The sequence below is a fragment of the Marmota marmota genome, unplaced genomic scaffold, assembly GCF_001458135.2.
Source record: "Marmota marmota marmota unplaced genomic scaffold, marMar, whole genome shotgun sequence".
NCBI lineage: Eukaryota > Metazoa > Chordata > Mammalia > Rodentia > Sciuridae > Marmota > Marmota marmota.
This window is the reverse complement of record NW_026000196.1, coordinates 2,815,759-2,837,912: the sequence shown is the minus strand read 5'-3', so window position 1 is coordinate 2,837,912 and position 22,154 is coordinate 2,815,759. Positions and strand designations below refer to the sequence as shown.

The following is a 22,154-nucleotide window of genomic DNA, read 5'->3' as shown; positions in this document are numbered from 1 at the left end:
TTTAGGACAAGCTGAACTGGAGACTGGATTATTCTGTTATCCAAAGGCCATTCATTTGCTACTTAAGATAGGGTTTCCTCCAGTTTTGGAAAAATTACTATGGGAAAATGAAGACAAAACTGATAATGGATGTAATGAAGGGAAGCAAGTGGGAAAGAGGTTGGAGTAGGAGGGTGGGAAAATACCGAAGGGCCTTTTATAGAACCTGGGATGATCTTTGGATTTTATATTAACTGGTAAGGGAAGTAACTGGAAGTTTTTGAGCTGGGATACCACAAGATCTGACTATATCTGAGAAAGGCCATTTTGGTCACTGTAATATGTAAGAACAGAAGAGTTTAGAGGCTTCTGCAGTCATGCAGAAAGGAGATGATATGGCTTTGAGTAGAGTGGGACTAGTACTGATGCTGGTACATGAATAAATTTCCCTCTAATGACTTCTTTTCTGCCAGTAAAATATGAAATAAGGGCATCAACATAGAAGGGGGCTGAATGCATAGATGGGATTGTGCTTTTATCTACGTAATGGATGGACACTGGTCCACTGTTATTCACTGCTTATCAGAAGTTAGAATTTACCAGAAAAGCCAACAGTCTGGAAATTAGGAATATGCAGTTCTTAATTGTACCATATGACTGACATGTAAATATAGTTAAGAGAATGGCCAGATACTTATTAAGCCGTTTAAATGGGACACTAGACCTACAGCGGTAAGGGAAAAAAGGTAAAAAAATTAAAAGTTATAAAAATTAAAGTTTAAAACTGCATATTTAATGAAAGGCTTAAATCTATGCACAGCTTCATAGAGAATCCAGACTCACATAGCCACTCATAGGCACAAATGGATAAAACTCTAAAGGTTGATCCCACTATCCATATTCTTTTAAATCACTTTATGTACTTTCCTTGGTAAAAGATCAGTACTAAGCTTATCTTCCCAATGAAGTATTTACTTTATTTCTTTTTGAAGCCATTAATTGCCTTAATTTCTATTTTGCAGTAGTTACTGACATGTATTCCTTGTTTAGAGACTGTCCCTGATTTTTTAGTTCTGTAAAATTCAGTGTGTGTGTGTGTGTGTGTGTGTGTGTGTGTGTGTGTCTGAATGTATGGGCATGTGCACTCATAAAAAGACAGTCCACATAATGAAAACTTTTTTTTAACAAATATTTGCCTTTTAAAACAAAAGATGTGCCATATATTTTTATTAAATCATAGAAAACATTTGTATACAAAAATGTCCTCTTTGGGGAAACTGGAATATTAAACATCTGGGTAACAAAACAGTTGAAAGATACATCTTGCTTTAATCTGAGACAAGTGTTAAGTGGTCACATTTACTAAAATTTTTTTAAAAAGTGAGATAATTCGTAACAGGCTTTCCACCATTAGGCTAAAGGAATAATATCTCTTGTAACCCTCAGTTTTCTTTAAAGATGTTTTTATTACTTAAATCAACATGAGTTTCAAAGACAATACTTGGATTCTGAATACAAAATCTATTTTTTAACCTATGCAGGCTTTTGAAATCTATAAATGCTGGATTTTAGGAGATGGTCTCATTCCACAGGGCTAAGTTTCCTTTCTACAACAGCAAAAAATGTATAATAGTGTAGAATATATTTCAGAATAAGTTAAATATTAAGACAGAGTATGGCAATAATGTCCTACTTTTCTTTCTACCAAATAAATTTCAAAGTTCATCCTAATCTTATACATTTACAAAAGGGTGAAGACTGAGGGATCCACTGATACTGAAAATATACAAAAACCATCAGAACCATATCCTCTAAATACTTTGGCGGAATATATACAAATGGTTCTGCCAGAATCATACTTGTATCCATTCCACAGGGAATCAAAATGAACACACTCTGAAGTTCACCAAATGAAAATGGGCAGTGGTTTTGAAATGTTGTCACTTGTTCTGCTACTGAGCAGAGATCCAGAGGTGACACTGACATCTGCACTCACAGCAAATAATTACATAACAAACACAAGTTAAATATTATCAAAATCATTTTAAATTAAATTGAAGACCACTACTTTTAAGTGCATGAAATATTTTCCCCCTAGTTTCTTAAATGCATCAGGAATCAACAAGGAACACATTAGAGGCCAATCCGCTTCTGCTGAGAAGTCCCAGGAGTAAGATATGAGATCTTCAGGGGAGGTAGGGAGCATTATCCACTCCAAATGGAGGCATGATTTCAGAAGGTCATTTTTCCAAAATCAAGCCTGGATTTCAGACTCATTAAAGAAGGAACTGAAAAATGGAATCTTTGGGACTGGTGTCTTGTCCACGTGGCAATCTTTTCCAGGTGAACATTTCTTCCCCAACATCCTTAATACTGTAGGCCTCACTTGAAACCACCCCCAGGTCCTGGGCCCTCATTGTTGATCTGTAAGACCTAAAGCTCTCCCAGGAAATGTGTAAACAAATCTGGGGAATACGGGGTTTCTTCAAGGTTTCCTTATATCAGCAAAAAACCTCTTGGGCGAAGAAAAATTATAATAGGAAGAGCTACCCCAATTGTTGACTTTCCACAAGAGCTGTCTTTTGTTTATCCTGCTATGGAAAACTATATAGGCAAATCAAATACTTTTAGTCTGGCTTACCCAAAGAGTATTAAATAGTCAAGACACATTTCTTTGGATTACATTATTCCTGAATTATGACAAATGCTTATCAGAGATTTTGGTCTACCACTTTGTTACTGGAGGTGACTTGGAGACAAGGCCAGACTCTTGTGCAGGTTGGGATTCTGGCTGTGTCTGTTTCTACTGCGAACAGATGAAAACATCGTGTTGCAGCCTGGCACTTTGCATTTGTGGAGCTGGCGGAGGTGCACAGTTTTATAGTGGGCCCTAAAGGTTCCTTTGTTACTGTAGGTCTTTTGGCAGAGGTGACAGGTTATGGGCAACCCAGAAGGCAAGCTGGCAAGACTCTGGTCAGCCTTCTCCATTAGGACACAGATGGGATATTCATCTTCCCCAGGGACAAGGCCTGGTCCTTCACAGTTCCCATCACTGTCCTCCATAAGCACAGTGCCTTCCTCACTCACCCCATCAGAGTCCCAGGAGGAATGGCTGCTGCTCTCTGACTTCATGCTTGAGGTAGTGCTCAAATCCAGGATGGTGCCCTCACTAGGGGGGCCAGAGTTGTAGCTCTCCAGGCTGGCACTGTGGACTTGGGTTATTGGGTAAATCAGACTGCCCATTCGACTTGTTCCCTTGAAGATGACAGATGTTTGGGATGCTTGCTGTGTGAAAGTCACATCCTGATAGGACTCCTTAGCCACATCTTTTATAAGGTAAGCTGCACGAAAATGGTCTTCACTGCTCTCCAGTGCTTCTTGGTTCAACACTTTTGGGTGGAGATTTAGATTTGAACTGTGTCTACAAGAGTGAAAAGATAGTTAGCAACCAGTTGGAATGTTTCATAAAGAAACACGTTTCTCAGTAGAGAGACTTACTAGACATCAGGAAAAACTTGTGGAGCGAGAAAAGTGATGGTAAAGTGTTAGGTCCCTGTGAAATGTCCCTGTGTTTAGTGCATACTGGCCCAACTGTTATTCACTACTTGTCAGAAGTTAGCATTCACCAGGAAAACCAACAGTCTGGAAACTTTGGTTTTTACCATCAGATTAACATAGTACCTCATCTATAGAGAATGGCTAGACTACTTCAATTAGGCCAGTTTAAGTAGAACACTAGAAACAGGAGATCCTAGAAGAATATCAGTCACAAACTATAAAGACCTAAGCAGAGGATTTTATTTCAATGAAACCAGGAAATATTACTTTCTTGAACTGCACTAATACAGTCATTGAGTACCTGAAATGTGGCTAGCATCATTTATTGAAATGACAATATTTTAGAATTGAATTAAATGTTATTAAGACTTAGCTAACTTGTTTCCTTTTATATTTTAATGTAGCTATTAGACAATATTAAAAATTTCCTATCTGGCTCATATCATCTTTCTGTGGAATAGTGCAAGTCTAGAGCATCTGTACACACTTCTCAAGAAGCTCTACATGTGTGGGTTAAAATCTGGCAATAAATTGTGTGTATGCATGTAGATTAGTTCATATTTGCAGCATTTCACAATATACCAGACGGAAGTTTTGCAAATGCAGCAGTGTGAGCATACCACCAATCTTCTACCCAATGATTACTCCTAAAGGGCAGATAATGAACATCCATTATAACACATGCCTTTTACTCATATGTTATCATTTGGATGTAACTTGTAAATCAATGTTGTTCTTGTTTGGGGATCCCGTTAACTTCTGACAAGCAAAACTAACCTTTATGAAGGGTTACAATCTTATAGGGAACAGAAGAATAATCCCAAAGAAAATGCCTTTCCCAATACAGATCAGATTGTATGCCAGGGTCAAATTGGGAAAAACATTCTTACTAAAGTGACTAAGAATGGAATTTTCTTTTTCAAATCTCCTAAGATATGTGTGTATATTGGAGACTTAATAATATTTTATAAAACATATAACATTTACTATGTAATTTTTATTCATAATTTTTGGGGGACATAATCAAAATTATGCTCCTAGTTTACCCACTTTGCAAGCAGCACTTCTTAACTATAATTCTGCCCTGTGATTATGTCAGCATTCTGGGTTGAAGGGCTGGTATGTGTTGGTAGAAAACCAGACACTAGATTAACATATAGGTTCGGGTACACACAAGTGGTTACAAAAGAAAAAAAACAGACAAATATATTGACTGGAACCTTGTACAGAAAGGTCTCTACTGCAGCAAAGAAAACCTCTGAGTCTTTGCCCACCTAACTCTTGAGTATCCATGAATATTAATAGCTAACTTATGAGCTCCTCTTCATCCTTCTTTAGCCACAGAAGGTTAATTACATTTCCTAAGGTTCCATGTCCCCTTATGACCAATAACTACCACGAATGCAAAACCTTTCTAACCCTCTGGACCATGTGCCAGGCTTCTGTTTCCAAGACCTTACAAACCCTGTTCCCTTATCTTCCCTTCAAATTCTAGCTTCCCCTTCAACTCTTCTTCCTAGCTTCTATTTTAGTTGAGACCAGTGGTTCTCAAAGTACGGTCTGAACAATCCTAGTGGTCCCTGACTCTCTTTTAAGAGTTTTCAAGGGTGGTCTGAGCAATGCCTGTGGTTCCCCAAGTCAAGTGTTCATAATTAACATTCTATATACCCTTTTTTACTCTTATTCTGGGTGTATAGTGGAGTTTTCCAGAGGTTACTGATATGTGATATTACAACAGAATAAATGCGGAAGCAGATTCTTACATCCAGTTGTCTTCTAACTAAACCAGACAATAAAGAGATTTGCAAAAATCTCTTGCACCAAAGCCACTCATCTCCCTAATTTTGTGTTTTTGAAAATATAGTTATTTTTTCCTAAAAATGTTATTACAATAATATATACTTATTGTTATTTCAAAGTGACACAACAATTTTTTTTTGTTTTGGAAAACATTTTTTCTTAAAAATGCTATTATAACATGTTTATTGTTTTTTCAAAGTGATATAATGAATATTTTTTGTTTCAATTTCTAATATGGTAAAATATTGATAGCTATAAACCAAACAGAGAAAAACTCTTGAGGGTTCTTTGCTAAGTGTTTATAAAGAGCTGTGCAATCAAAACATTTGAGAGTTCCTGGTTTAGACGCATTCCTTCTTCCAGGAAGCTTCCTTAACTTCCCAAAGAATCTGGTGAGGCACCTTCCCCTGTGCCCACAGCAGCCTACATTTCTTCCACTGTAGCAGTTTTCATCATATTCAGCTGTAAATGATTTTTACTGTTTTGTCTCCTCTACTACTCTGAAGGCCTTGTGGGTAGGGATGTGTCCCTACTACCTAATACAATAAATATTTGTTGGCTAAATAAGCATTTAAGGTACTGACCCCCTCCCTCCCTGATGGGTCCTGATAATTGCTGCTGGCAGTTAACAGTGGCTCGAAGATGGAAAGTTAGTTGTCCTTAGAGCGACACATTTCTCATCTTTGACTCAGAAATGGTGGTAGGCTTGCGGCTGTCTACAAAGTCCCATTTAAAATTGTATCATTTTAAGCATAGATTCTAGGTACAATGTATTCCAAGTTCTACCGGAGTTAATAGTTTTAAATTTAGAATGCAAGATATTTTCTTGTTGTGGTGGGGGGCTCATATCTACAAACAGGCCAGAACATAAAAAATTAAATACATAAAAAAGTAAATATCAAATAAAAAAGTATCCAGAATCAATGTGCATTCTAATCTAGTGGATACTGAAGGCTAGAACAGTCCTGTAACTATCAAAGATAATCTGACTGATATGATTACCTCTTCTTAACAACAGCTAATTCATGGACAAACATTTCTCCTTTGAAAGGAGAAGGACTAGTTCACTAATTAGGGTATCTTGGTGGTTTGGTTTAACATCCTAGCAACGGAAACAGGAATTTTAATATCTCCTGTGCTCTACCCTATTTGTTAAAGACAATGAGTATGTTCTTATGAACCCTATCCAGGAATGTGTGTGGGAGTCTGTGCATTTTCACCCTCTTAACAAATGCGGCATTACAATTTGGACTAGGTTAGTGGTTGTGTTAAACTGCTTCAAATTGAGCTTGTTTGAGCCAACATTTATGATACTACATGTCATCTGATAGCTGATCCTTTCCCTAAGTCTGTTAGGGTTGTTTTTTGGCATGCTTGCTCCTCCTTTTGTAGGGTGACCCGGAGTATGTTTAGGGACCCAAGTTCATGAAGAAAAGCATAAGCAAGATGGTAACACCAGCTTTGTGCCTCCACAGTGATGAGACATGCTCCCCAGTTAGGCATAAACAGTTTGACTGTGTATCATGAACACCCAGCATCTTTCAAACATACATCACAGCCCCCAATCACCTTTATTCTTTGATTTCCTAGTATTTAAGAAACTTTAATCAAGCAGCTATTCTTTCTTTCAAATGTATCTGTTTAACTAGAAATCAGAGAAAATTTTCACTTGATGGGCTTCATATTATGAAATTGAAATTAGACAAGTTTTGGGAAACTATAGTGATAACTTAAAAAGCCCCTTTCTTTGTCCTGAGTCAAATGGCTACTTGTCTTTTAACTAAGCTTCTGATGTGAGAACTACGAAAGTATTCCTTATCTCACACCTTTGGGCCCGATGTGTTTCTGAATTCAGAATTTCTCAGACTTCAGAAAGGTAGAATGATTTATATACTGAAATATTATGTTAATGCCCCTATAATAAATTCATTAACATTTCTGTACTAAATATACATAAAAGTCTGCACTAAGATAGATTAGAAAAAGATTACTAATAGCTTCATGTCATTTCAGGTCAGGTTTTATAGCCAAGAGAGTTGAGATTTTTGGAATTGAAAGTTTGTGAATGTGGAAATATGGAGATTCACAAAACAATGATTCTCACACTATGATCCCCAGAACAGCAACACCAGCATTGCCTGGAAACTTGCCAGAAATGCAAAATTGCAGGTTTCATCCCAGAAATTCAAGGGGTAGGACCCAGAAGTCTGTGTTTTAACAAATTCTATGGATGTTAAAGTTTAAAAATCACCTCCTTAGAAAAAATAATTGCCAAAAGATGCCTTACCTGTCTCTGCTCCTGCGGGATGGAAAAGTGGCACTACAGCCCTCCACTGTGCATGTGTGTGTTTCTTTGGCATGCATATTTTTATGGTGCATTTTCACACTACAAGCATTTTTAAAGGTCTTTTTGCAGATGTCACACTGGAAGCGATTTTCTTCCTTCTGTCTTGCTAATGCATGCTGATCCATGTGTTCCAATTCTTTAGAATCTTCCAGACAAGGAAAAGTCATCCCCCTGTTTGACAAAGCACTGAAGAGTCCCCCAGCAAGTAGGCGCTGCTGTAGTTCCATGTAGTCAGGAAAAGGAACTTGGGACTCCATTTCAGGTGTGAAGTGGTTTTCACGGCCACCATCCTCCACTTCCCTTGGCACCATGGTCAACGCTAGCTTCTGCTCAGTCTCCCTCTCTGAATTGTGTGTGGCCTGTTCAGGGGTTCGGCTGACAGTTCCACAGGACTCTATCACTGAGTTAAGATGGCAGGGCCTCTCTAAGCTTCCTGAGTGTGTGTGCTGCTCCTCAGGTGTTCTGTCTGGCTGAGGACTGTAGTCCTCTGGCTCATTTTCACTGACCACCTGCAGGGGCATGTCTTCATCTGAACTCAGGTTGTGCCTTTTCTCATTAGCTATTTCCACAGCTTCCTTCTCTATTTTGATTGGCATACTGGACTTCCGGGATTTCTTCTTAGGAAGAATATCAAATGGCATTTCATTGGAAACCAGTTGTTCTGGGATTGAAGAGGACAGTAGAGGGAGAGAAGGCAGCATCCCAGGTGTATTTGCCAGTTCAGCAGGAGTAGCTGGACTACGGTAGAAAGGAAGGACTGGTTGGACTGTTTTTAGGTTGGGGAAAAGCACACCATTTTGTCCAATGCTGGAGAAGGATGGTTGGCCTTTGGAATCCTCCCCTGGGCTACTGTAGCTGGGTAGAGGCCCACAGTCTGGAGACATCACTGTGAAACCTGGGCGTTTGTAGTTCTCAGAGCTTGCCAGGCTAAGGCTGTTCCTGAGATCTTTGTCCCGGTTATTTCTGTTCATTGGCATGTGAAGTCGAGGGTTGGGGTTGGCACTGTGGCGGTTCCGGCTCCTGAGGGAGCTAAACACCATGTTACACCCTTCGATGGTGCACTTATGCTTGATCTTCAGGTGGACGGCGTTGTAGTGGATTTTCAGAGTGCCTTTGTCATAGAAGGTCTTCTCACATGCAGTGCAGAACACTCGGCCCTTCTTTGTGCTAAGGTTGGTCCTCTCATGCTTCACTTTGGCCTCAGGGGATAACTGTGTCCTTTCAAGTTTAGTGACTATGCTGTATGAGCTGGAGTCACTTGAACGGGCACTGTCTTCTTTTTGAATAACAGAATCTGGACAGTTTAAACATTGCTCTTTTTCAACCTGAAATGGTGTGGAACTAGAGGTTAAGAAGCTGCTGTCAGAGAAGGGCCCATGGATTTCCTGTTTGGGTTCCTGGCTTTGGTCCTGACCCTGTTCCAACATATATTGTTCAGGCAATGACCCTATCAGTGCAGGAGGCAGAGGGTTGAAGAACTGGAAAGGCAGCATGAAAGTCATGTTGCTTATGAGGTTCTCAAAAGGGTGTATGCTAGTGGGGTTTCCTTTGTCCATAGGAGTGGGGAGGCTAGAACTCCTGTGGCTGCAGCTCTCAATGAAAGCTCTGATATCTACATTTGCTGTGGAAGGAGGTATGATGATGGACTGTTCTTCTTTCTCTTGAATTGCCATGAGCTCAACTATGGACTTGGTCTCTCCAAAACGAAGGAACTGCTGCAAGGTAGCCACTTCTTCCTCGCTGGTCATGATGCTCCAGTGATCCAATACCTTCCCTGACGCATCCTACACCGAAATCAGAATTTAAAAGTGTGATCAATTTACTACTCTTTACGTGTTCCTTTAATAAAGTAGTCATTTGATTAAGGTCTTCACTAGACTACAGAGAGTCTTTGTGCATTATCAGAAAAAGATGACCTCTCTGGATGAAAGTGTACAGGGCTTGTGGACTTCAGCCCCTGCCCACCTCACTCTACTCTCCTAGACCAGAAACTTTGAATAAAACATAAACTGCACAAATGTAAGCAATGATCTTATGACAGATTCAGAAAAGAGAAGTAAAATTATATTACTCAAGCCCAAGTAAGGGAAATTGTTGTTATTTTTCACCTCATTTCAAACCAACTGATGTCTTACATGAGGCATAATCATTTTCCCCACTAAAATTAAAATATACATCATTTGAGCAATAGTAACTTCTTTATCTAAAGAGTATAGATGAAGCAATCAGACTAGATATAGCTCAAGTATTCATTTGTTGCAAGTTTAATAATCTTCCCAAGCAACTACAGAAAACAAATGAACCTGTATTGATCTATTGCCCATGCTCACAAAGCAGAGCTGTAATTACACTGGAGTGTTGGAGATCTTTCAAACTCTAGCAAGGCCTAACTTTTCCCAAAACTATAATAAATATTTTATCACAGAACATGTATTTGATGGCCTACTGAGATTTTTCACCGTGTATGTAAGAGTTTTGAAGACGATAAGGAACGTAACATTATAAATTTTTCATGTACTAGAGGTTCAAGGTAATTGATTCCATATTTTTAATCCTAACTCTAGAAAGCAAGATTATTAGGATCATTAAATATTGATCTATGTCATAATGTAAGATCATAATGCTACTCTACATAAGTGTCTGTTTCTAGACTGCAAGGGGTCCAGCACTAGAGGTGAGCAAATATATTTCCAGGATAACTTTATGGGTTTTAGAGTTAAGCAGAAGTGGGTTCAAACTACGGACTTAACATATACTAGTGCAATGAATTTCAGCTAGACCTTTAAAAAAATACTCTTGAGACTCTGATTTTTCAGTTAGAAAATGGTGATAATATACTTACTTCAAAAAATTACTGGAAGAGTGTCAGGTATTTAGTTTTTGTTTTTAATGATATTGTCCAAGACTGAAGTTTATTTTAGCATTGGAAATATATTCACTTCCCATTTCACTGTAATTTTCACTGAATTTTCTAGTATAGTAGCAAGAAAAAAGTTCTGCAACTGTTTCATATCTTTTCAAAAGATTAATATAATTCATCTCAGGAAATATGTTCTTTTCTTGAGAACCTTGATTGCCTCTCTGAATATAAAACACGAAGGCGTACATCTATGGCATGGTCTGGGAAGAAAGGTTAAATTGTTCTGAAAATAAAGAACAGAAAAAGGTATGAAGGGAATGGAACATTGAAGAAAAGATGAGAAAATGTGAGGAAGACAAAAGAACTGCAGGGGAGGAGAGGTAGGGGGAGGAGATGAGGGAGGAGGGAGAGTTGAGGGAGGGGGAGGAGATGAGGGAGAGGGAGAGGGAGCATGATCACACATGTGTGAGAATGCCAGAGTGAGCAAGCAAGTGCACAAGTAATAGAGAACATATGAACAAGTGCAAGAACACAGAAATATTACAAGAAGTAGAGCCTAGGAAGGAAAATCAGCATTGGAATGCCAGAAAACTTTAAAGAACAAGATGGAGCTGCATAAATTGTAAGCTGCTTTCTGTGTGGTTCTGGAATGTAAGTTTCCTTTCTGACCGCAAATTCTCAGTAAAATCTGATATAGGTAGCATCTTGTGTCAGTAAGTAGTTTGAGAATAATAAAAGAACTGAAGGTACCACCCAATTGGGACAAATAGTTTACTATGTAAGAGGTAGCTTAGTGAAACCCACATAAAAAAAAATGTCATGGTCCCACAGCCTGAAGTTCCACAGATATCTTGGGAAGAGCAGAGGATTCCCCCCATAAAAAAATATTATGTAGGGGCATAAGTCATTAGAAATATTAATGGGAAAGATGACCACCAATGACTATTACTAGTAGGCAACTAGGTCATATCAGTTACCGGGGTACTAATTTCAGAACAGTGACCACGGTCACTGTACCTGCAGCACATATCCACGGATGTAATCCTGAAGGGTCCAGTCCAAGGCATGCAAGATCTGGAGAACCTCATCTTGCTTCAACACACTGAAGAGCCGGTCCAGTAGGATTTTCAGGCGAACAGGGATGGCCTGCGTCCCATAGAGCATGAGGCTGCTGATATCAAACACCACATTGGACTGGACAATTTCCACCTGGCTTGTTGGATATACTGGGGGAATCCTCAGCTTACTTAGAGCTGAAAATAAAATTGAAGAAATATAATTTTGAAAAATTCTACATTTAGGAGAAGGACTATACAGAAAATAGACTGGGGCTAATTCTCAGTTATCTGTCTCAGCAGAAAGAACATGAATATGCAAATGATTAGTAGCCTTAATACCTATCAGGCTTTAAGTTATTCACAGGAACTTGTAAACTAAAATTGACCGGCTTTAAGGCTTTTCTCCCTTTCTTGAGGTATCCCTATGAGTGAAATTATCACAAATAGGGAAGGGACAGAGAAAAACAAAGGTGGCAAGTGCATAATCAGTATGGAAAATCAGGAAGCAAAGAATCTAGAGGTGAAGAATCTGGATTTAGGAATCTGGAAGATCTTGGTTTAAGCCCTAACCTACTGTTTTCTACTTGTGGGGCTTGACAAATTAATTCACCTAAATCCAAGATGTTCAGTGCAACAGCCACTAGTCACATTTGACTATTTATATTTAGATTAAAATAAATTTAAATATAAGAAATTCCATTCTTTGGTCACACTACTCCATAGTTACAAGCGGCTAGTATTGAAGGATGTCCAATTATAAATTTCAGGTAAACCATGAATAAGGGATATTTTTATATTAAAATTTTATTAGGGCAAACTGAAGCTAAAAAATTATTAGTCTATAACATTCCTATCAGTGCCAAATAAATAGCACTGAAGTACCAGTTTCTGCATTTAGAATGGGGTTAATAATGCCACGTGTGGTGGTGCATGCCTGTGACTTGGGAGGCTGAGGCACAGGCTGAAGGATCACAAGTTTAAGTAGCCTCAGAAACTTAGTAAAGCCCTAAGCAACTTAGTGAGACCCTGTCTCAAAATTTAAAAAAAGAGTGGGGGTATTGGGAATGTGGCTTAGTGGTAAAGTGTCTCTGGGTTCAATCCCTAGTACAAAAAAAAAAAAAAAAAAAAAAAAGACTACTCTAGAATGGGGTTAATGAGATACCATATAAAGTTGTTAAAATTCAAAGAGATAACATGTAAAATCTGTCAGCCTGTTACCTAGAACATACTACTTAGTAGTTAGCTGCTATTCATAGATACTAAACCAGTCCCTGAATATCTGTAAGTTATTATGAGGGAACACTATAAGCCAAGAGAGGGGGAAAAAATAAAGTTACCATGAGCCACCCATCCATGTCTGCACTGCTCACACTGACGATGGTTTATTTTTCCAGGTTTGAAACTTTGGCAACTACAGTTCAGAGTACAGCTGATAGCCTGCAAAAGAGAACACGTGTGCACAGCGATGTAAATGCTGTATGGAACATAACACTGCATTTATAAAACAAAACACATGCCTCCATTTAGCATCATTTATTGAGCAACAGTGCCCACTGTGGCAAGCCCAAAGGTGTATGTAGTACCTCGGAAAGGCAATCAACTGGCCCAGCACTCAGGAGACTATAAACTTCACAGATTTTCTACATATGAAAATGGACAAAAAAATATCAGGATTTATAAGAAAAGATATAGCTTGGAAGGAAATATGCCACTTTGTTATTAAGAGCATAGAAAAGGTCAACAACCACACTTTTATCAAAGTCTCTAAGCTGACCACAGCAGTAACTCTGCACGGTGTACAGAGGCCATCTTGGGATAAGTAAAATGGTGAACACTCTGAACCAAAAGTATTACAGGTATGGAATTTGTTACCCCCACCCCAGGATGCAGTAGAGGCTGAAAAGAGAAACAGATCTGAGAACATATAAGGGTTGACTACATGAGGATGATTTCCTGACCCCATTTACTGGAATATGTGGCTGTCAGAGACAGAGACAGAGGTTGGAAGATAGAATCCCTGCATTGATGCCCCAGTTACATGTTATTGTGCCAGTTTGGTGGCACAATAAAACTGAATCAGAAAACAGAGATGTGTATGTTCAACAAAGTTCTAGTGTTAAGAGCGAAGCTTCATATATATTTTTAAGATGAATTCTTGAAAGGAGGTAGAGGCCTGAAGAATATAATCTATTATTAAAAAGAAAAAAGCCTTAAAGGAAATCTGTCAGTGAGGTTCCTGGGAAGAGCCTTTGGGTAGAATCTACATGATTAAAGAGAGCCTTGAAACTGGGGAGACTGTGTATGTTTGGAAGAAGGAAGAAAATGCCTTACAATTATAGGTTGAGACCCCTAATCTGTTAATTGAGGAACTATGTGGCATTGCATGGAATACAGGGAAGGGAGAATATGCCAAAGATTTGGGAAACTCATTCCAAAGAGTATATCACCAGTCTTCCTTTAAAAATCAGTGGCTGGTGGGATTTTAAGATGGTATAGACACTTTGGAAAAGTTTATATAAAAGTCTTTTGGAAACAGTCTGACAGCTCCTCAAAAAGGTGAGTTTATAGACCCAGAGGGGTTGGGGTTGTGGCTCAGCAGTAGAGTGCTCGCCTTGAATGTGCAAGGCCCTGGGTTCAATCCTCAGCACAACATAAAAATAAATAAAACAAAGGTATAAAAGAAATAAATTTGAAAAAATAATAGACCCAGAAATTCCACTCCTCAGTATATAGCCAAGAGAAGTGAAATATGTGTATACAAAAACCTGCACATTTTTTTCATAGCAGCATTATTCACAATAGCAACATTATTCAGCATTATTTCACAAAAAGTGAGAAGAAACCCAATATACATCAACCAATGAATGAATAAACAAATGGTATATTCATATAATGGAATATTATTTCCAATAAAATGGAATAAAGTACTGATATATGATACAACATGGGTAAAAACATTATGCTAAGAAGCCAGGTACAAAAAGTCACAGATGTTTATGGTTTGTATGTGTATGATGTATGTGTATGAAATATATGATTTCATTTACATAAAAAAGTGGCTATGAGGAGCTGTGGAGGGAAGGGAAGTGACTGTTATGGGTGGTGGTGGGAGAGTGTTGTTTTTATTCTGTTTACAAAAACAACTTCATTGAGATATTTGCTTATCATTCAATCCATGCATTTAAAGCATACAGTTCAGTGATTCTTAGTGAATGCATACAGTCATACAACAATTATCACAATATAATTTTAAAACATTTCATCATCTCCAAAAGGAATATTGTGCACAAGTTTATAATGGATATGTTTCATTTCTCTTGGGTAAAGTCTAGAAGTAGAACTGCTGGATCATATACAGGTATACCTCATTTTATTGCATGTTCATTTACTGTGCTTCATGGATATACAATTTTTACAATTAGAAAGTTTGCAGTGGCCTGGTGAGGTGGTGTACATCTGTAATCCCAGCAACTCAGGAGGCTGAGGCAGGAGGATTGCAAGTTCAAAGCCAGCCACAGCAACTTGGTAAGGCTCTAAGCAACTTAGTGAGACCCTGTCTCAAAATAAAAAATGAAAAGTGTTGGAGATGTAGCTCAGTGGTAAGGCCCTTCTGGGTTCAATTTATGGTACCCCCCCCAAAAAAGAAGAAGAAGAAGAAGAATGTTAGTTTGTGGCAATCCTATGTTGGATAAGTCTATTAGTAGCATTTTCCCAACAGCTCAGATGATTATTAGTATTTTTTAGCAATAAAATGTTTTAATTAATTGTTTTTTTTTTAAAACATAATGCTACCACACACTTAATAGTATGGCATAAACATAACTTTTGTACACTCTGGGAAACCAAAAACATTTGTATGGTTTGCTTTATTGTGATATTTACTTTATTCCAGTAGTCTAGACTGAAGTTCATATTTCTGGTATGCCTGCAGTAGCACAACATTTACCCTTCTAAAGAACTGCCTGTTTTTCCAAGCACCTGTACCATTTTAATTCCCACCAGCAATGTGTGAGGGCTGTGATTTCTCAGAACATCCTCACCAATACTTGCCATTGTCTTTTTTTTTTTTTTAAATTAGAGTCATTCAGGTGGGTGTGAGTGGTATCTCATTGTGGTTTTTATTTCCATTTCCCTGATAGCTAATGGTCAATCATCTTTCCTGTGTTCATTGGCCATTTGTATATCTTCTTTGGAGATATACCTGTTCAGATCTTTAGCCCATTTTTAGATTGGGTTGTCTTTTTTGCATTGAGTAAAGAGTTCTTTATATTTTCTAGATACCAATTCATTACCAAATATATGATTTGTTAGTATTTTCTTCCATCCTTAGACTATCTTTTCACTTTCTTGATGGTGTCCTTTAAAGCACAAAAATTTACAATTTGACCAGGGTTTCTTTTTTTTTCCCCCCTTGGTGTCTGTGGATTACAGCCCAGGGCCTTGTGTATACAAGGCAATCACTCTACCAACGGAGCTGTATCCCCAACTCCCAGGGTTTCTTTTTGAGGTAATGAAAATGTTCTAAAATTAGATAGAAATGATGGTTGCAAAACTCTATGAGTACACTAAAAGTGACTCAACAGTACACTTTATAAGGGTCAATATTATGGTATGTGAAGAATGTGGAGAGAACGCATACAGAAACGGGAGAAAATCTTTGCCACCCGCACGTCAGATAGAGCATTAATCTCCAGATATATAAAGAACTGAAAAACTTAATGCCCCAAACCCAAATAACCCAATTATCAAATGGGCAAAGGAACAGAACAGGCACTTCTATGAATGGTCAACAAATATATGAAAAAATGTTCAATATCTCTAGCAGTTAGAGAAACACATATTAAAACAACACTGAGATTTCATCTCACTCCAGTCAGAATGGCAATTATCAAGAATACAAGTAACAATAAATGTTGGTGAGGATATGGGGAAAAAGGTACACTCACACATTGCTGGAGAGACTGCAAATTGGTGCAACCACTATGGAAAGCAGTATAGAGATTCCTCAGAAAACTTGGAATGGAATCACCATTTAACTCAGTTATCCCATTCCTTGGAATATACCCAAAGAATTAAAATAAGCGTACTACAGTAACATAGCCACATCAATGTTTATAGCAGCTCAATTCACAATAGCTAAGCTATGGAACCAGCTTAGGTGCCCTTCATAAGATGAATGGATAAAGAAAATGTGGCATATATACACAATGGAATATTACTCAGCCATAAAGAGAAATGAAATTATGGCATTTGCTGGTAAACAGATGGAACTGGAGGCTATCATGCTAAGTGAATATAAGCCAATCCCCCAAAAAACAAAGACCAATGTTCTCTTTGATATGCAGATATTGTGGGGGTGGGGGATGGGGGGTGTAAGTACTTTGGATTAGACAAAGAGGAATGAAGGGAAGGGAGGGGGAATAGGAAAAGATGATAGAATGAATCAGACATTTTAAATGGTCATGTAATCACATATGCACATACTTTCCTATGTGCATATGTGATTACATGACCATTTAAAAAAAGAAACTAAAAAATAAGAATTTATCTTAAAAAAATAAAAACTGATGACCCTGTTTAAATACAGGTTAAAATTTCCATGATTTGACTGTCTTCTATTATTTCTTTAGGATTATGATGGGCCTAAATAGAGCTGCAACCAAGGATTTTCAGGTGAAGTTATTAGGGCTGTTCTTAACTGAGGTGTGCCATAGACAGTAACAGCAATGCCTTATCTATTCAAGAGGCTATCAAAAAACAGGAAACATATGAGAAAAGGTTTTGCTTTTTATAAAGTCATATAACATAACACAAAAAATGAAATCACAACTCTGAATTACTCTAATAACGCATGCATTCTCCAGAGGGAATAACATCATCCCCAAAGGAGTGAAAATTGGTTCTTGTGAGGTGAAAAAAAATACTATTCTTTTCATGCAATAAGCACAGATTACATATATATACATAAAAAGATATATAGTACATAGTATGGTACTAAAATTTCATTGGGGAGGCACAATTAGGAAAAGAATTCTAAAATCTCTTTAGGTGTGGGAGGTAATGAAAAGACTGAGAAATACTGTTCTAATGCTAGAAATTATTTCATTCTTTGGCTACAGAGTTTCTATTTGTACATGCATGTAAAATGTATAAAATACATCTATATAACTATACTTCACACATTATATAGTTATTGTGAAGGCAAGTTGAAATGTAAAAGTGAGTGATGGTTTAATTTACATTACATATCATCAAAACAAAAAAGCTTTAAAGGCACTGTCAGGTTTGTTTGTGGCACATGTTATATGTTGTCCAGCATCTCAAACTTAGCCACAATCCTATAAACATCAGTTTATGGATGAATCAGTCATTTGTATATTGTCAATAACACTCAGTACGAAACTCTGAAATATTTCACAATCTAGATTTTATAACTATGACTGTCAAAGGAAATTTTAAAAGATACAATTCACTCTTTAAAAACAAGATGTTGGAACTGTAAAAGTAAATGCATATTTCATTTATTTGGAAAATAAGATCTGTTTTATCCAGAGAAAGAGATATTCTTGAGCATACGCTTCCTCCAATTTATGAAGACTGATCAAAAGGCATGGGCACATGAAAAATCCCAGAAAATGCTGGGTGACCCTGTCTCAGCCTCAAAAGTGCTAAACCATAGTGAGAACAATTCTAAGTACACCTAATAGTCTTAGACTGAAACTCATTTCTTGTCTTATCACCTGATTCAGGATTTCTCAACTTTGACACTACTGACCTTTTTGGCCAAATAATACTTTGTGGCTGTTATGTGCATTTCAGTGTCTGGTAGCATCTACCCACCAGATGCCAGTTACACAAAAAATGTCTTCAGACATTGCCAACTGGCCCTGGGACCTATATCACCCCCAGTTGAGACCAGTGACTTAATCTGACCATTCAGTTCCAATAGCTTTCAGTTTGGGGAACAACAATTTTATGTACAGTTCCAACATATGCATTCTGCTTTATAAGAAACATTCATTAACAAGAAACATTCATGTGTTCTACATGAACCCATCTGAATAAGGCTTAATAAAGCTCATTAAACATCTATGGAAATAAATCTCAGAGGAATTATTTATGAACTAAAAAACCAAATTACAAAGTCTAAGAAAACTTCCAATATTGAGGCCCTTGGATTTTTCCACCCATCTCAGAATTCCACAATGTTGTAAAATTATAGCACCATTATTTAAAGATAAATTAAAACTTCTAAAAGGAAATCAAACCAAAAAATTCTAATTACAGGACGAAAAGTACTCATGTAAATCAAAATGGAAAACTCTTAAAATTTACATCCTTTCCTTTGGAATCCTAATACTTATTCCATTCTTCAGAAACATAAAGCAGATGTTTATAACATTCTGAACTCATCAAGACATGATTATTGCTTCTTATGCACTCGTCTTAATCAGACTATTTCCAGAATTGTTATTAGTCACTTTGATGTGCTACAAATCAACATTCAAAATTCTGGTTTACTTTTTTGTAACTATCATTTTCTCATTCATTCATCCAAAAACCACTGACACACCTAGAATGTGATGATTCTGTTTATTTGCTGTCTTGGGATAAAAAGTTATAACCTAGTTTTTGGGGATGTTGGGGGACTCACTTCATCTTCCAGACACCAATGTTCTACCTTCAGATTAGGGAGACTATTCTGTGGCCCTCTTGACAGAGATGCTGAACTGAATTCCTGGCAGTGGCTGGCCCAGGCTTATAGTGGGCTGGATGCACACCTATTTAGCACTGGACAGTATAGGACTCTGATGGATTTTTATTGAGCTCAAGAATAAAAGCTGTTTTCTTTAAATATGTTTTCATGCAGACATTTTTATATCACCAAACATAAATTCTGGAGGATATTCTTAAGGGACTAGAAGGAAGGGGGAGAAGGGAAAACAGAAGATTTTGGGGATTCCCAGATTTATAACATTGGCCCTGGGAGGCCATCTGTGATGTGGCAGAGGCACAAAGCCGAATTGTATCCAGTTAGGTATTATTGTAGGGTTAAGTTAGTCTGCACTATGCAGTACACTAGACACATGTGGCTATTTAAAGTAAATGAAGTCAAATAACATCTAAGAATTGAGTTCCTTGGTCACACTAGCCACAGTTCAAGAGCTCAGTAGTTATATGTGACTACTTTATTGGACAGTAGAGATACAGAACATTTCCTCCATCACAGAAAGTTCTATCGCATAGTGCTGAATTCAACAGTGAGACTAGTTACCATCCTTTGACATGTAATGTGCATATTTAATATATGATTTCATATAATCCTCACTGCCTTGCTGTAAGAAGGGAATTACTCTCAGGAAGCTTAAATTTATGGAAGGGTGTAACATTTAAAGCCAAACAGTTGGTAAGCTTTACTGAAAATTTATTACAGTCAAGACACTATACTAAGCAGTACACATGTACTTTTTCTTTCTTTCTTTCTTTTTCTCACATCCACATAGGGAGGTATTACTAGCCCAATTTTATAGTTCAGAAAGTTGGGAAACTTATAGGCAGTAAGGGTGGTCTCAAATCTGGATACAAGGGGTGAACTATACATTGAAATATCAATATTTGGTGCTACCTGTGGTTTCATTTAATCTTTATAATGCTCAGAGTTAGGCATTGCCATATACTTCTGCACATAACAACATTAAATTTCCATGTAGCAAAGAAATTTTATCAATTGAATAAGTATTTACTGAACATTTATGAGCCAGGCATTATTCTAAATTCTAGAGGTTAAAGTGTTGAAACAGACTCCTGTCCTCAAGGAGCTTATATTCCACAGGAGACAGAAAATGAACAAGTAGTCTATGGCCATACCACCCTTAGGGTCAGGCCTGGTTAGTTCTTGGATAGGAGAAAATGAACAAGTAAACAAACAAGATCCTTTCAGACTAAGGCAAGTATTATCCAAGAATTAATATGCAGAACGCTAATGATTTCACTAGGTGGCATGGAGAAAAAGGGACAGGAGTAAGTATCTTCTAGATGGGGTTATCATTATGGGCCTCTGAGGAGGTGGCATACAAACTGAGTCCTAAGGGATGGCAAAGAGCTGGCCATGTGAAGATATGGAAAGGGAGGGAGTGCTTTAGGCAGAAGGTACAGCAAGTACAAAGGCCCTGAGGCATGAAAGAGAATGGGGTGTTCAGGGAATAGAAAATAGGCCAGTATAGCTAGAGTGACCCTAATGTAATGAATGGTAGAAAATGAGGGGCAGAGAGGCAACAGAGGCATTTCAACATAGGACCTTTTGGGGCAGGCCAAGGAGTGTGAGTTTTGTTCTAACAGCGAGTCTTTTTAAGCAGATGCAAAGTGAATATGATCTGCCTGTTAAAAAAAAATACCTTTGGTTGCAAAGCCAGAGCATGTGAATTTTTTCCCACTTACCTCACTAAACTCCTTTCATGGAGAGATAGTAAAACCCAGGATTGGCCTCAAACTATTCTTATTTCTGTTTAAGCCACATAGCCTTCTTCCATGCTGTGGCACCTTTGTCTTCAAAACAGGTTGGGTACCTATCCCTGTCAATCTCAGAGGCTGTTAGCCATATTAATGTGAACACAAAGATGGAGAGTTGAAAAGACCAACTAGGACTGCTAGACTGTTATTGCCACCTATCCATAAGTAGGTTCTTAGGTCCTCTGAGCTCTGATGATCTGACTCTGCATAGACATAGCAATCAAAAATATATTAGATAAAAACCTCCTTAATGTTGCTCCACAATGAATCATTCCTGAAGAAGACAATACAATAATTAAAACTCTAAACTAATACCTAGTAACTAGCACTGGACCGAATACTTGGTAAATCATCTGCTGGTATCACACGAGAGAATAAATGAATGACTGAATGAACAAATCAATGGAGAACTGAGCCATGCTTAGGATTACAGATGCCCTCCTAATATCCTTTTTCCTGATCTGCCTTGGTAAAAGAACCTTAATTTCTAAGTCCCAACTGGTGGCCAGGTGACTAAGTACTGGCTAATGGCATATAGGAGAAGTTACTGGTTGGAGCATTATGGAAAGCTCTTGATAAATCAGAGCTGACTGAGCTTAGATTCCTGTTTTCCTTTTCCTCCTTCCTGGAACAAGAAAATGATGGTTGAAGCCCAGAGGGCATTTTGTGACTATCAGGCATCCTTAAGGTCATACCCTAAGGATAGACTGAAAAGAAAGGATGGTGCATTAGCAGCCACATGTAGTTCCTAGTTTACACACTGATCCTCCTATTGACTGTGGAGAGGGCCACATTAATATCCACATGGAAACTAACTCACTAGTAGAGATTACTAAGGGTCAAGTTTAGAATCTGCGGTCCTTTCTTAATTTTGAAATTCTAAGGTTGTGCCAGATTCTCAGTGGTAAGAATCATTAAGTCCCCAATTTGAAATCAAAGAATCCAATCTGCCAAACCACAAATCACTTTTTACAAGTCATTAGAATAAAATGCTTCAGGTTTTTCCAAATTGTATTTTCAAAATGTTGAATATAGACAATTG

General features: G+C 37.7%; 1 protein-coding gene across 1 annotated transcript; it reads right to left on the bottom strand.

Moving 5' to 3' along the window:
- Positions 1-1,188: 1,188 nt before the first annotated feature.
- On the bottom strand, positions 1,189-13,114 carry Bnc1 (basonuclin 1). Its single transcript, XM_015492972.2, has 4 exons — positions 12,940-13,114; positions 11,562-11,797; positions 7,625-9,468; positions 1,189-3,400 (listed from the first exon to the last, which is right to left on the bottom strand). Exons 1-4 carry the CDS (start codon positions 13,097-13,099, stop codon positions 2,716-2,718), a joined length of 2,925 nt encoding a protein of 974 aa, XP_015348458.2. The 5' UTR covers positions 13,100-13,114; the 3' UTR covers positions 1,189-2,715.
- Positions 13,115-22,154: the final 9,040 nt, after the last annotated feature.

Bases quoted from the DNA above. Each gene is read 5' to 3' on its own strand.
- Bnc1 (XM_015492972.2), bottom strand. From the start codon at position 13,099: ATGCAGTGTTATGTTCCATACAGCATTTACATCGCTGTGCACACGTGT. The intron at 9,469-11,561 runs GTACAGTGACCG...ATTTCGGTGTAG, and splicing joins TCCGTGGATATGTGCTGCAG to GATGCGTCAGGGAAGGTATT. The intron at 3,401-7,624 runs GTAAGGCATCTT...TCACTCTTGTAG, and splicing joins TCCCGCAGGAGCAGAGACAG to ACACAGTTCAAATCTAAATC.